Source organism: Bos indicus x Bos taurus, chromosome 1 (genome assembly GCF_003369695.1).
Source record: "Bos indicus x Bos taurus breed Angus x Brahman F1 hybrid chromosome 1, Bos_hybrid_MaternalHap_v2.0, whole genome shotgun sequence".
In the NCBI taxonomy this organism is placed as follows: Eukaryota; Metazoa; Chordata; class Mammalia; order Artiodactyla; family Bovidae; genus Bos; species Bos indicus x Bos taurus.
In genome coordinates this window covers 97774856-97790107 of record NC_040076.1, presented here as the reverse complement: position 1 = coordinate 97790107, position 15252 = coordinate 97774856, and the positions used below count along the sequence as shown (strand labels likewise).

The window sequence follows — 15252 nt, the reverse complement described above, 5'->3', positions numbered from 1 at the left end:
CCAATGTATACTCAGAGTTGATTTCCTCTCAGGCTTCTCTAGTTTCGTCTTGTGGGCTCTAGAGATCATGGGTTTAGATGCCCCATAGCATGTGGGATCTTAGTTTCCTGACCAGGGGTTGGACCTGCATATTCCCTGAATTGGAAGGCAGATTCTTAACCACTGGACCACCAGGTATCCCAACGTATATACAATTACAAATTGTAATGGACACACTGAACACGAGGTAAATGATTTGATGAGAAACTACAACATACTACATTCAACATACTACAACATTTACTTGTAAAGAAGAGTGAGGAGTTATCAGGAAAGTTTCTCTGAAGAAACAAGTGAAAGTGAAGTCGCTCAGTCGTGTCCAACTCTTATCGACCCTATGGACTGCAGCCCACCAGGCTACTCCGTCCATGGGATTTTCCAGGCAAGAGTACTGGAGTGGGGTGCCATTGCCTTCTCCATTAACAGCGGCTAGACATATTATATTTACTTGGAGCTGGTATACTTGGTGACAGCCTTAGAAACTGAAGAGTAAATTAATTTAGCCAATCAAGAACATGGCAGCAGGGGGAAGTTGAGGGAGAGGGGTTCTGCATTGAGAAGAAGGCAAAAGGAAGTCTGCAGTTCACAGAGCACAATGTGTGAAGTCCTTGGAAGTGGAGATGAATTTGGTGACTGAAAGGAGAAAATACATGTGAGACAGATAGGCAAATGGAACAGACTAGTTCAGTTCAGTTCCGTTGCTCAGTCGTGTCCGACTCTTTTCGACCCCATGAATCGCAGCACGCCAGGCCTCCCTGTCCATCACCAACTCCCAGAGTTCACTCAGACTCACGTCCATTGAGTCAGTGATGCCATCCAGCCATCTCATCCTCTATCGTCCCCTTCTCCTCCTGCCCCCAATCCCTCCCAGCATCAGAGTCTTTTCCAATCAGTCAACTCTTCACATGAGGTGGCCAAAGTACTGGAGTTTCAGCTTTAGCATCGTTCCTTCCAAAGAACACTCAGGGCTGATCTCCTTCAGAATGGACTGGTTGGATCTCCTTGCAGTCCAAGGGACTCTCAAGAGTCTTCTCCAACACCACAGTTCAAAAGCATCAATTCTTTGGTGCTCAGCTTTCTTCACAGTCCAACTCTCACATCCATACATGACCACTGGAAAAATGGTAGGCAAAAACTTGGTCATGGAGGGCCCTGGAGGCCATGATGATGTCTTGATACACATTCTAAAAATAGTGGGAAATATTGGAAGATTTTCCCACTTAAACTAGTATGTGTAGTTTGAGTGGTCTTATGTCTGACACAGTCTGTTGATACTCAGCACCTTTCCTATTATTTATCTGTATCACAAGGGAATGAGTGCTTGAAAACCTCACTCCCCAGACTCTCTTCCCAGTTGGTTTCCAGTGATGTGAATGGAAGGCACTGGTGGGAGATGAGAAGGCAGAAGAAAGTGTGATCCTACCTGCAGAGCCCTGGTTTCACAACTCCATAGTGAGGGTCACCAGCCACTTCCTGGTCTCTGGTTTACATCTTTCTCTTCAGCCCCTCCAGTGCTTTTGTATGCAACCCTTTGCATTCAGTCCCTTTCTGCTTAAAATAAATGGCACCCCACTCCAGTACTCTTGCTTGGAAAATCCCATGGACCGAGGAGCCTGTTAGGCTACAATCCATTGGGTCGCTAAGAGTCGGACACGACTGAGCGACTTCACTTTCACTTTTCCCTTTCATGCATTGGAGAAGGAAATGGCAGCCCACTCCAGTGTTCTTGCCTGGAGAATCCCAGGGATGGGGGAGCCTGGTGGGCTGCCGTCTATGGGGTCGCACAGAGTCGGACACGACTGAAGTGACTTAGCATAGCGTAGCAGCTTTCCTTTCTGGGCACTGGCTTTCTGCATGCTTTTGATTCAGACAAATGCTTTAGTTGAATCAATTCAATTTTATTCTGGGTAACACGTGACTACTTGGGCTACAGTTTTATTGTCAGCTTTGGCAATACAGTCATCAGTAGGAGTTACAGTTGAAGCACTTAAAAAAATATTACCACAATCCTTACTTCAAGAATTCACTGAAGCAGTTATTCCTTTGAGGACTGTAAGTCCTCTGTTTTTTGGAACAGTTCTAGTTTTGCATGTGCTATCATGTTACACCTCTGATTGCCCTTGACATTTCCAAACTCTGTCCTACACTGAAAATATTAGCCTTTACATGTTTGTTAGTTCTCCTGTCATTCAGATGGTGCGGACTGTTGTTTTTGACATCCATAATTGATTCTCACTTGTTTGGGACGATTCTCTCAATCTGGCTATATGGGGACTAGCCTTTTCTGCCCCATACTTTTAGATGAGTTTAATGGTACTCTTAATCAAGTAGGATTTTAAGTAGAGCCATTTTCATGCTCTATCTCTAGAATTTTAATCTAGACCCAAATTGACCAAAAAAAAAAATGTTGAACATAATGGTAGTTGATAATTCATCTTGATGACAGCAGGCTAAGAGGCTGCCTGTGGCTTGCAGCTTGGGTACCCAGTAGTTCTGGGTTATGATCTAGGCCTGGGTCCCCAGCTTTCCCTTCAATTGTTATGAGCCCTCTAATATGTACCTGGTAATTCATTTCTGTTTGAGCTGAATAGAATTAGGTTCTTTCACCTTAAGGAACCATATAGAGAGGTATTGCATTATTTCTTTTTTCTTTTACTTTCAGTTCAGTTGCATCCGATTCTTTGTGACCCCATGAACCACAGCACGCCAGGCCTCCCTGTCCATCACCAACTCCCGGAGTCCACCCAAACCCATGTCCATTGAGTCGGTGATGCCCTCCAACCATCTCATCCTCTGTTGTCCCCCTTCTCCTCCTGCCCTCAATCTTTCCCAGCATCAGGGTCTTTTCAAATGAATCCGCTCTTTGCATCAGGTGGCCGAAGTATTGGAGTTTTAGCTTCAATGTCAGTCCTTCCAATGAACACCCAGGACTGATCTCCTTTAGGATGGACTAGTTGATCTTCTTGCAGTTCAAGGGACTCTCAAGAGTCTTCTCCAACACCACAGTTCAAAAGCATCAATTCTTCAGTGCTCAGGTTTCTTTAGGTAAAAACATATATAACACAAAATTTATCATCTTAATCATATTAAGTGTACAGTTCAATAGTGGTGAATGCATTCACACTGTTGTGCAACAAATGTCCAGAACCCCCCTTTTTTTCTCTCTCTCTTTTTAGGCCATGTTGCATGTGGCTAGTATCTTAGTTTCCTGATCAGGGATCAAGCCTGCATCCCCTGAATTGGAAATGCAGTCTTAACCACTGGACTGCAGGAAAGTCCCCTCCAGAACTCTTTGCATCTTGCAAAATTGAAATTCTATACTCATTATACAGATCCCCATTCCTCCAAGTTCCCAGCCACTGCAACCACTATTCTAGTTAGCTCTATGAATTTGACTAATTCCAGGTACCTCGTATGAGTGAAATCACAGTATTAGTCTTCTTGTGACTAGCTTATTTCACTTAATATAATGTCCTCAAAGTTGAACCATTGTTGTAGCATGTATCAAAATTTTCTTTCTTTTTAAGGCTAATATTCTATTGTTTGTGCTTGCATGGTCAGTTGCTCAGTCCTGTCCAACTCTTTGCATCCCCATGGACTGTAGTTTGCTAAGCTCCTCTGTCCATGGGATTTTCCATGCAAGAACACTGGAGGGGGTTTCCATTTCCTCCACATCCATGGTCTGTATACTACATGTTTTGTTTGTCTAACTCATTCATCAATGGACACCTGAGTTTCTTCTACTTCTCGGCTATTGTGAATAATGCTGCTATGAATATGAATGGACAAAATCTCTTTGATATTCTGCTTTCCTTTTGGATGTATACCCAGAAATGGGATTGCTAGATCATATGGTAGTTCTCCTTTTAATATTTAAAAATAATTGCCATACCATTTTCCATAGTAGCTGCACCATTTCACATTCCCAGCAACAGTGCACAAAGTTTCCCATTTCTCCACTCTTGCCAGCACTTTTTATTTTCTGGATTTTTTGATGGTTTCCATTCTACATTCCTTTTTTATAAATATTTTGATCATTTTCTAAATGTTGCACCAAGGAGAATCTCTTGTATTCATAAATGAATTATGCAGACTATAATGAACAATTAGATACTAACCAAAGTCTCCTGAGGGAAGAGCTGGTTGGCTCTCTAAACTCTCTTTGGGTCTTCTGGACCCAGATTATTAGTTGTTGTTTTTTTTTCAACCATCCCACTTCTCCCCATAATCCTTCGATTAATAATTCTTTGAACCTGTAGAATATGAAATAAGCACACTATCAACTCTACTTGCCTTCACTTTTGCTTTTTCTCACAATGAGTCTGCTAACTATTTTAGAAAGGGCTTAACTCATGTCATGTTAATAATTTCAAGTGTAAGTTTGGAGTAAATTTTTGTTTGAAAAGGGATAAGGAAGACATTCAAGCTACCTGTTAAAAATATGCAAACAAAATGACTCAGACCTCCCTCCTATTAAGGAAGTATTTAGGATCTTTTAAGAGGACAAGTGTTATGGTTCTGACTTGAAATAATCTGAATAGAAAAAGCCCAGGAACCACTGTTTGGCGCTTACCTTTCAAACTCTTCACAGTCAAGACTCAGATGTTTAAATGTCTCTGGGGCATATTTGAATCTCCAACAACTTACTCTCTTGGTTTGGAGACATAGCCTTGTTAGACCTGTGCCTCTCTTGGCACATAGCCTTGGTTTGGAACAGATCTTTTTGGACTTCTTCAGTTGCTCCTGAACCCAGAGGTCTGAGATGCTTGACTAAGCATGGGCTAAGGAGCCTGGCACCTGTGGATTCTCAGCCAGCCCGTTCCCAGCAGGGTGGCAGTAGAATAGGCTCTAAGACTCTCTAAGCTCCAGTTTCCTCATCTGTGAAACAGGAATAATACTTCCTGCATGCAGGCTTGCTGCGATGATTAATGGAGCTAATGGATGTACACATTCCTAGCATGACACTGGCATAACAGTCAGTTTTAAAAATGAATAGCTCATTTTATTTATTCTGTATAAAAAATAATGATTGGTTGATGGTCATTATCTGAAAATAAAAGTATGTGCGTGCTTATTCTTTGAATGTGTTTTCTTAACTGTCCTTGAATTTCTGGAGAGCACACAGCAATTAGACTGGATGGCTCATGTTCTCAAAGGGCTGAGTTTTCTTTATTTTTCCAAGCTACATATTTATTCAAGAAACATGATAAGGAGTTTGGGATTAACAGATATACACTACTATATATAAAATAGCTAACCAACAAGGACCTATTGTATAGCACAGAAAAGTATACTCAATATTTTGTAATAACCTGAAAGGGGAAAGAATCTGGAAAGGAACATATATATACATATATAGAGAGAGAAATATATATGGGCTTCCTTAGTGGTTCAGTGGTTAAAGAATATGCCTGCCAATGCAGATGTAGGTTCCATCCCTGAGTCAGGAAGATGCCCTGGAAAAGGAAATGGCAACCCACTCCAGTATTTTTGCTGGGAAATCCCATGGACAGAGGAGTCTGGCAGATTATACTCCATGGAGTCACAAGAGTTGGATGTGACTTAGAGTGTAAACAACAATACACACACACACACACACACACACACACACACACACGTGTATAACTGAATCAATTTGCTATGCACTTGAAACTAACACAACATTGCAAATCAACTATATTTCAATAGTTTTTCCGAAAAAGGTCCATATCCACTTTTGTATACTCTAGATTTCTGTTATATTCTAAAAACTTTTTAACATAGTATAAACACATGTGTATAAACACACACACAGACGCACATTCTATTCTCTTAACTACCACCATAAAAATTATGAAGTGCCTGCATGTGTTCAACTTTTCCCAAATATTTCTAAAAATATATTTTGATTTTCAACATCCACAGAAACCTAGTACAGTAGCAGGAGAAACAGGTATTATTACCCTGGTTTTACAGATGAGATTTTGAAAGGTATATGACTTGCCTAAGACCTCAAAGCCACCAAAGAAATAGAACCAGAACTTAAACTCAGGTCTTCACCTTCCAAATCCAACATTGTCTCCACCACATCTCATGGTGTCCCCACAGGGCCGTGTGGTGCAGGACACCACACGGTGAGATGAATGTAAAAGAAAGCAGAAATGTGAGGCTTGAAAACCTCTTTGGAATTTGGAGGGGCTAAGCATTAGCAAACAGCTGTCATGCTCAGAATCTAACAAGAATTCAGTAGCGTTGAGAATATTCAAACAGCTTCAGAATTTATAGGTTTTTTCTTTAAAACAAAGGGAAATGCATAACACGTTCCCAGTCTCCACTTTCTTGAATGTGTTGTTCTTATGTCTCAAACACTAGATTCTTCTTCTCTTTCTGTGTAGACCAGATTTAGAGTTTTAGTATATTTTCTGAATACTTCCCGTGCCCACTTTCTATTTAAAAAGCAATATTTATCCCCTCTCCCCCGTATTTAATTCTTATACTACTGACATTTAGAAAGGATGTAGGAAGTTTCTCCATATCTGGCAATTTGGCTAAGAAAGAATAAATAAACAAACAGGGAAATTAGTCTGGATCTACTTCTATGTGTCATACTTGTTTAATCTGCAGACCTTGTTGAAACCTCTACAGCTGGCCTGGTTGAAAAGCCACATTCTCAAACAACTGGCATAATATTTAAGGTTCAAAAAATATTCATAATGGCTCCTCCACTAGAGAATTTATAATATGGAAATACCACTCATCACGGTTCAAACCTGTGCATACATATATGAACACATAGGAAAATTACTCCCATGAAAATTAAAATAGCATTGCTTACACTACTGAAAAGCAGAAAACATAAATTTTCAACAGAAGTGAAATGGTTAAAGAAATCATAAGAGGTCAATCCCATGGAAAATGGAGAAACTGCTAAGTGATTATTTTGAAGAATTTGTAGCAATATACAGTGAATTTTTTGGTGGGGGTAAAGAAAGAAAACTCAAAATCATATCTACCCTCTGATTCTAATCATGAAAAAAATTATATTTTGATGTGAACAAAGATTTAAAATGATCATCGAAAATTTAAAGGGTCCCCATCCTCCTGTGAATCAGTTAACAGAATTTGGGTTATTAAAAACAAAAATAAGCACAGAACACCTTTTGGCATGTACTACGTAAAATAAAGAAGAAGAAAAAAAACTAGGTTGCTCTGTCCTAACTAAAATGGGTACTGCAGATGTGGGGTAATCCTAAGGACCCTGTACTATTGCACCTGAGCCCTGACTTTGCACCACATGGAGAAATTCCAGAGCAATGAGTGGAAGAGAGTCCAATTCCCCATGGGCCCAGGGCTATCTTTCATGTCATCTCAAATGTCTATACACACATGCTCTACATTCCATGTATCTGTTAGGACATCAGAGTCCCAGACGGCATATCTTTAAATCACTGGATCCCAAAGGGAAACGAAAATTGCATGAGAAGGGAAAATACAACACTGTGGGAAAAATAACCATTTTTGTAAGTCTTTATTTTTTAGTTGCTCCTCCCATAGTAATGCACTGAAAGGCATAACAGTTTATATTGTACAAAGCATTGGAAGAAAGTACCTCAACTCGCCGATTATTTCAAAATGAGATTACAAACAAAAAGAAAACAAATCTGGTTCCTCAATAAAGGGCAAAATAACTGAATACAGTCTGTTATTTACGTCTCTCTTTTAACATAAGGTCTGGAACACTTCATTTTACAAATAGGATTAACATGAACATAACATCGCACAAGCTTGCACACAACCAGCATAAAATATGGGGTACAGTTTTTAATCAGAAGAATCATGCTTTCATGAAAGAAATTATAATCGTTTATACAATTGAATCAATTTCAGTATTACAAAAACTAAGTTGCATCTATTCGTATTTAGCTCATTAAGAAGGAAAACAAAACAACAAAAAAAGGAATGTTAAGAAAAGCCAAACACCATTTGGCACTCCCATACACAGGTCAAGTCACCTTGGTCCTTGCAATTCAAAACGGGGTGTGCCTCGGACGTCAGAAAGTAGTGGCTGAATGGAACAGTGCTATTTTAATCAACAAACAATAGTTTGCCAACAAATAAATACATGATACACGCAACATACACAAAAAAATTAAACATTAAAAAACAGTGACATGATTGTCTAAAATTAAGATGTTATTACAAGGATTTGGCAAACCTTCTATTAGTGTAGTGGTACAGCCGTACTGGTGATGAACAGGTTACTTCACTGACTTAACCTCTCTGAGCATCTGAACATCCATAGTTTACAATATACACATACCCTTGTTCCCTAGTTTTAAACAATGTACTTAAAGAAGGCAAAAGTTAATGGGCAACTCCCTGTTATCAGTTTCTATAATAATCAAGTGTGCATTTCATTCAACTACTTCTGTCTTCGAAGGGTTAAATTACATAAAAACTTTAACAAAGCAAGAAAATTAAATCTGTAATTAAAAGCAACTGTTCCCAATCATGTGTCAGGTACAAAAAAAGAATTCAGTTTCTATGGAGTGTTCATGCCGCCATCTCAACTGCTCCTCTCACCCACCCACTCCCAAGGGCAAGGTGAATGGGAAGACGCCTTCTGCCCAGCAAGGTTTTCATTTTTACTGAATCACTTTAAGTCGCATTGATCCTCCAGAAGTCAGCAGCTGCCTTGGCTGTGCAAAACAAAATATCGAGAATAAATAGTTTCCTTTTCTTTCTTTCTTTCTCTTTCTTTCTTTTCTTTTTTAATCCTTCCGTTTAAGGTCCCCAGACTTTACATGAGTGACCCTTCAGGTTTCTAAGGCATTCTGCTCAGCAGTCTTTTAAATAGTCCTACGTGAAAGAGCCATGCTACGGTTGGACTTGGTCCCACTCTGGTCAACCTTGAGAATGTCATACGTGGCTTATGGACTGGATGGCACTGGATTCTGCTGCAGCCCTCGCCATACTATGCCACACGTTGGAAGAACTGTGGGATGAAGAATGCAGGGACTCCTTGTCGGACAATGACAACATCATAGCGTATGCCTGGGGTAGAAAGGAGAGAATCGGTAAATGGCATTTGAAAAACATCGCTTTTCATTTGAAGGCTATCTTGGGTGAATGTTAGGAAGAGCTGGGATCCTGAGAAGGAGCATCCCTCATGGGTGTGTTGGGAAAAGGGAGGGACATTTCTTGTGTGTTACAATGGCATGGAGTTACTGCTGGCCTTCAGTGCCTCAGGGCCACAAAAGTGACACAATCTGCAGAACAAAAAATTAATGATCCTACCTAGAATGACAATTATGCCTCCATTAAGAAACAGGAGTCATCCCCCTCCCCAGCCATAAATATAATAACCACCCTTTCACTGTTGATGTACATGTTTGACTCACCCAAAATATTACTGAATGCTTACAACTGAAACAGAAAATACATATAAGAGACAACTCTGCCTTGACAGCACTGTGGAAGCATCTAGGGGAAGCATGCCACAGACTACTTCTCTGGATGACTGAGAGCCCTGAAGGTGAAAAGACTTGCCCAAAGTCACTTAACTAGACACTGAAAGAAAGAAAGTGAAGTCGCTCGGTCGTGTCCGACTCTTTGCGACCCCATGGATTGTAGCCTACCAGGCTCCTCTGTCCATGGGATTTTCCAGGCAATAGTACTGGAGTGGATTGCCATTTCCTTCTCCAGGGGATCTTCCCAACCCAGGGATCGAACCCGGGTCTCCCACATTATAGACAGATGCTTAACCATCCGAGCCACCAGGAAAGTCATCAATAAAAGCTTATCTGCCCAAATCCAGTGTCCTCTCTCCACTTTCCCTCCAAGCTTGAAATATTCAATGCTGACACTCAAAGACCTTGAAAATCGAGGTAGATCAAGTAGGTTCTACCAAAAACTCAAACAAATCACAAGACCCAATAAAGTTCTCACCCCTGGGCTCCAGGGTTTGCCAAACAGAGGATGTACAGGGGTGCTCTGTGAGGAAGTACTCTCTTACCTATTATCATGTCAAATTCTAAATAACTGTTCAGAGAATCTCCCCATTTGCTGCCAAGTCAAATATTCAAATGAAATGTTTGGTCTTGACTTGGGAGTGAACTTTTCACTGTTGATTTGCTATTGTTGGTCTCATCCATTGCTAACTTGCTTGTCAAAATGCTGCTGAAGTGGAATCATTAAAGTCCTGCCAAAGACATTCCACTGTCGGTAAACAAAGACAAAATGCCTCTGTTGTGAAGCAGAATTTCATCTCTGGGAGTCATGCTGAGACATGTGGCCGGTCTGTGGTTTCTTCCGTAATCATGGCATACAGTTAGAAAATCTGCCCTCTCGGGCTGATTTTGATTTGCTGGGTCACTGCTCTAAATGTACACATTTGACTTTTCTGCATGCAATTTGCCTTTTGGACCTCCACAAAATCTCAGCAGACGTTTAAAAAATATTTCTTAAGCATCTACTCTATGCCAGGCACTGTGCTAGGTCCTAGGATGTTAAGGATAAATAATACAGAGTCCTTCTCCTTTTCAGGTTTAAAGTATGGGTGAAATGAGCACTTAACTTTATTTCATTATGTACTCACATTTACAGATCAAGATAAAAGATTAGTCTGACATGGTTTTAACAAAACTCATTCTGGTATTTAGAAAAAGAAAAGGGAGCAGAGAGAAAATTTTGAAATCCTAAGTTTTAATCCTGGCTTCTATCCTGCCTCTATTCAACTAGCTGTGTGACCTTGGGCAAGTTGCTTAATCTTTCAAGGTCGCTTCCTTCATATAAAATGTGGATAATAATAACAACTTACTTCCAACGGTTGTGGAGGAACCACAAGCACTAACTTACATAAAGTGTTTAGCTTAGCGTGCCTGATGTGAATAATACCTGTTATCCTGAAACTACCTGTGGCGAAGGGCATGGCAACCCACTCCAGTATTCTTGCCTAGACAATTCCATGGACAGAGGAGCCTGGTGGGCTACAGTCCATAAGGTCGCACAGAGTCAGACATGGCTGAAGAGACATAGCACACATGCATGCACCCTGAAACAGCAGGTATCACAGGTGGCACTAGTGGTAAAGCACCCACCTGCCATTGCAAGAGACATAAGAACCACAGGTTTGATCCCTGGGTTGCGAAGATCCCCTGGAGAAGGGAATGGCAATTCTCCAGTACTCTTGCCTGGAGAATCCCATGGACAGAGGAGCCTGGTGGGCTACAGTCCATAGGGTCGCAAAGAGCTGGACACGACTGAAGCACCTTAGTGTGCATGCATACATGCCTCCTGAAACTACCTTTTTGTAGGATAGGTTTTGCAGAGAAAATTCCATGCAGAGGGCAGCCACTGCTGTATTAGTCAACTATTTTCCATTCAATCACTATAAAAATCACAGAGTAAATGTATGAGTTTTGAGTATAGCATCTGAATCTATTCAGATTCTAGAAAGTGGTAAATATGGAATATCTGTCTTTTGGTAATCAAAGGAAATAAACATTTTCATGCACAAGGATCAGTGCTCAGCACAAAACTGACAGCAACAATGGAATGAAAGAATAAAGTCTCATGAAACAAAGTCACCATTTTCAAACTGATATAAATATATATACATATATATATGACATTATGCTGCTGCTGCTGCTGCTAAATCGCTTCAGTCGTGTCCGACTCTGTGCGACCCCTGAGACAGCAGCCCACCAGGCTCCCCCGTCCCTGGGATTCTCCAGGCAAGAACACTGGAGTGGGTTGCCATTTCCTTCTCCAATGCATGAAAGTGAAAAGTGAAAGTGAAGTCGCTCAGTCGTGTCCGACCCTCAGCGACCCCATGGACTGCAGCCTACCAGGCTCCTCCATCCATGGGATTTTCCAGGCAAGAGTACTGGAGTGGGGTGCCATTGCCTTCTCTGATATGACATTATAAAGTAACAATAAAAATACAAGTTAAAAATTGCAAAATTCTAGTATTTCTCGTGAGGGTAATTGTTAGCCCAATTGGGCAGGGACTTTATATATCAAAATGCCGGTACTGAAATATATCACTTCCAATACTTCTAGGTTCCCAGGACCCTTTGCTTTCTATCACTTGTGACAATTTCAGGAATTTTCAGTATTGTGCCTTGTAATGTCTTATAATTTGGGGTGGAATCATGAAAATAATTTTTTTCAAAAAAGAAAAGTTGACTCCCCAGTTTCTCTGATCAATAAGGAAGGAAAAATGGGAAACTAAGAGTTAAAAAAAAAAAACAAAAAACATTAGCCACTTCTTATGGCTGTCTCCAGGTGAAAATGAGATGTTTAAACTGGCTGGGTTACTTTTAGCGTTAGAAATTGCAAAGTTCATTTTTATCACCATTGAATGATAGAGCAGGAAGGGATCTTAGACGTCTTCTCTACTCACCCCACTTTACAGTAAGAAAATGGTACCCAGAGTTGTGAAGTGATGTTCTCAAACCCACAGAAGTGCAGCTAGTCAGAGATGAGGCTGGCTGCTTTCACTTCAATTCAGAAAAAACATTTGTTTTGTCTGTTACCATACATGACATCTTAAGACGTTTTATTGAATTTACTAATATTTTAAAATTGGTACTATCCCAGTGGGATAACGTTTTTCCCATTTTAGTTGAGATATGACCACATTTGCTATTAAGATGGCCCAAAACATCTCAGCCAAATAGAAAATTTCCAAATGTAGTAATGAATACAGTCACACGGTTTGGTATGTAGGGGCACCTCCAAAATGAACTCAGGATCAAACAATTAAACCAAAGTGACCAACAAATATGGTTACGACAGAAAGTTTTTTTCTTCTTCTTTTCAGGACCTGCGCAAACAAACTGGTTGAGTGCAGATGTCAAGCAGAGAGGACCGATTCCCTTTTTTGTGGAAGAAGAACTGAGGCTCTTTTCAATGATATTTATAGATCCTCAGATGGATTTATTTTGGTTACCATAGTGCTGATAGATTGCTGTAAACACCATCGAACTTGGGTACCATTCATTCATTCATTTAAAACTGATAGGGTTAATTTCCAGGTTTGCCATTAAGTTGCTATAGACTTTTGGCAATTCATTTCAACTCTGACCCTCCTAAATTTAGTTTATTTCTAAATTCTATCATTAGTTGATTTGTATACTAACTATGTATGGTGGTTTAGTCACTAAGTCATGTCCAACTTTTGCAAACCCATGGACTATAGCCTGCCAGGCTCCTCTGTCCATGAGATTCTCCAGGCAAGAATACTGGAGTGGGTTGCCATTTCCTTCTCCAGGGTATCCACCCAACCCAGGGATCAAACCTGGGTCTCCTGCATTGCAGGCAGATTCTTTACCAACTGAGCTACAAAGGAAGGTACTAACTATGTACAGTAAGAAAAAAGAACAGGGGATAGAATTCACTTTCCAAAAATATCAAAATATAATTAGGTTGACAAAAATTATAGACATAAAGCAATTAGAAAATAATTCTGACGTAATATACAAATGAAGTGAAATTGTTAGTCGCTAGGTTGTGTCCAACTCTTTGCAACCCCATGTACTGTCCATGGAATTCTCCAGGCAAGAATACTGGAGTGGGTTGCCATTTCCTACTCCAAATAGGTGCAATCAAATGTTTATGGACCATCTATACAAAAGTAAGGTGATTGCAAAGGAAAGGTTGGATTATTGGAGGTCAGGGTTTGTCACAGAAATTTCTGTGCAGAATCCAGTCATATTAATTGCTGTAGCAGTTAACTATTTTGGATTCAGTCATAGGCAGAGATAGGAACCTTTTGAGTAAAGCATCTGAACCTGCTCAGATTCTAGAACATTGCAAAGAGTATCTGCCTTTGGCGTCAAAGGCACAATGTCACCAGGATGCTATACTGCAGGAAAGTATGTACCTGTGACTTGGACTTTCTGTGTAACGGTTGTTTAAGTTCCTCTGGCACATGGGAAGCACTGAAAGAAGACACCTCAGCTTCTGTATATTGATTATCTTCCATTTTCCTCATTTTGAGGCTATCTGTGAAGTGCCTTATATGATCTAGAGCAGAAAGTCCAGTTTTATATTCTTCCTCTTTATACCTAAAATGAACCAATGGGAAAGCACAGAGGGTTGTTTTTTTTTTCTTTTTCAGTTTGATATCCAACCAAATCACTTTTCATTTGATTTCATACACTTGTCAAACGTCATATTATATTTGCAGTAGAAAGTAGCCTCCATCGATTCTTGAATTCTTCAAAAAACTTACAAATATTGTATCTTATGCATATATTTCTTTTAAGATTTTTCATGACTAAAGCAAGAATATATTTGAGATAAAGAATTAAAGTCAATGACATGTGAAGTCAGCAATGCAGTGGAGACAGAATTCATACAATTTCCATTTAAAATAAAGCCAGTTATGATGATATTCAGTTGGCACCAATTATCCATATGAAAATATAATATTCCAGTCAATTTAATTATTGGGCTAATGTTTTCCTTTTAAACATTTGTCATCTATATAGATTCCATATACAGCAAATAAAGTGATATTTCTCTCAATAATATTTGAATAACACATGATAAATTGAACAAATTAGATAATGCCAAAAGCCCGATTTTTCTTTGAGTTTTATAGGTAGAGTCTAAATAAGTGATTGTGTACTTGTTTAACCTTTCATTTACCCTTCCTTACTCAGATTAATCAGAGTTCCACATCTATCGATGTATTTATATGCTGAGGATTATGTTCATGGCCACTTTGTTTCCGTCTTTTTAAAATTAATCCACTGCGTATGCCTTGCTAATTCAAATAGTTTTTACGATTCATTGCTCACAAATTGCTTATGCCCTGGAATAGCGTGCTTGTGAAAGAGCAGAGCAGCAGGAATCGTAACCCTCTGTGGATCCACCCTTGCTTCTCACCTCATTGGGGATGCTTTACAGCTCATTTCCAGGGTGCTGGTGTCTTCATAGTCATCCTCGGGGTTTCCTTCATGTAAATTACTCGTCCCTGGTTCCTTTCCCATTTTCCCAGTAATATCATTGTCTTCATCCTCCTCATCTAACAACACCTCATCTTCTACTTCTTCATCATCCAGTAAGTCTGAATTTTGATTGGTCACCAAAGCCTTTTCATCTTTAAAGTGACTGCCATTCATTCTTTCAAAAGCATAAAAAAGAAGCAGGCTCAATTACTGGTGTCATTTCAAAACATGCAGTTAGCTCTATTATTAACATTATGTCTTTCTAGCAATAATT

The 15252-nt window shown here is 39.8% G+C and overlaps 1 protein-coding gene across 14 annotated transcripts in view; it reads right to left on the bottom strand.

Moving 5' to 3' along the window:
• Positions 1–7529: 7529 nt before the first annotated feature.
• Positions 7530–15252, bottom strand: part of MECOM (MDS1 and EVI1 complex locus) — a 627611-nt gene continuing 619888 nt past the window's right edge. For 13 of the 14 annotated variants that reach the window (XM_027541659.1, XM_027541631.1, XM_027541649.1 and 10 more), the window contains 3 exons: positions 14917–15153; positions 13907–14090; positions 7530–9072 (listed from right to left, as the gene is read on the bottom strand). In XM_027541659.1, coding sequence (XP_027397460.1) covers positions 8938–9072; positions 13907–14090; positions 14917–15153 — 556 coding nt within the window. In that variant the 3' untranslated portion in view covers positions 7530–8937. The remainder of the gene's footprint in view (positions 9073–13906; positions 14091–14916; positions 15154–15252) is intronic. The other variant, XM_027541676.1, reaches the window with a different exon arrangement.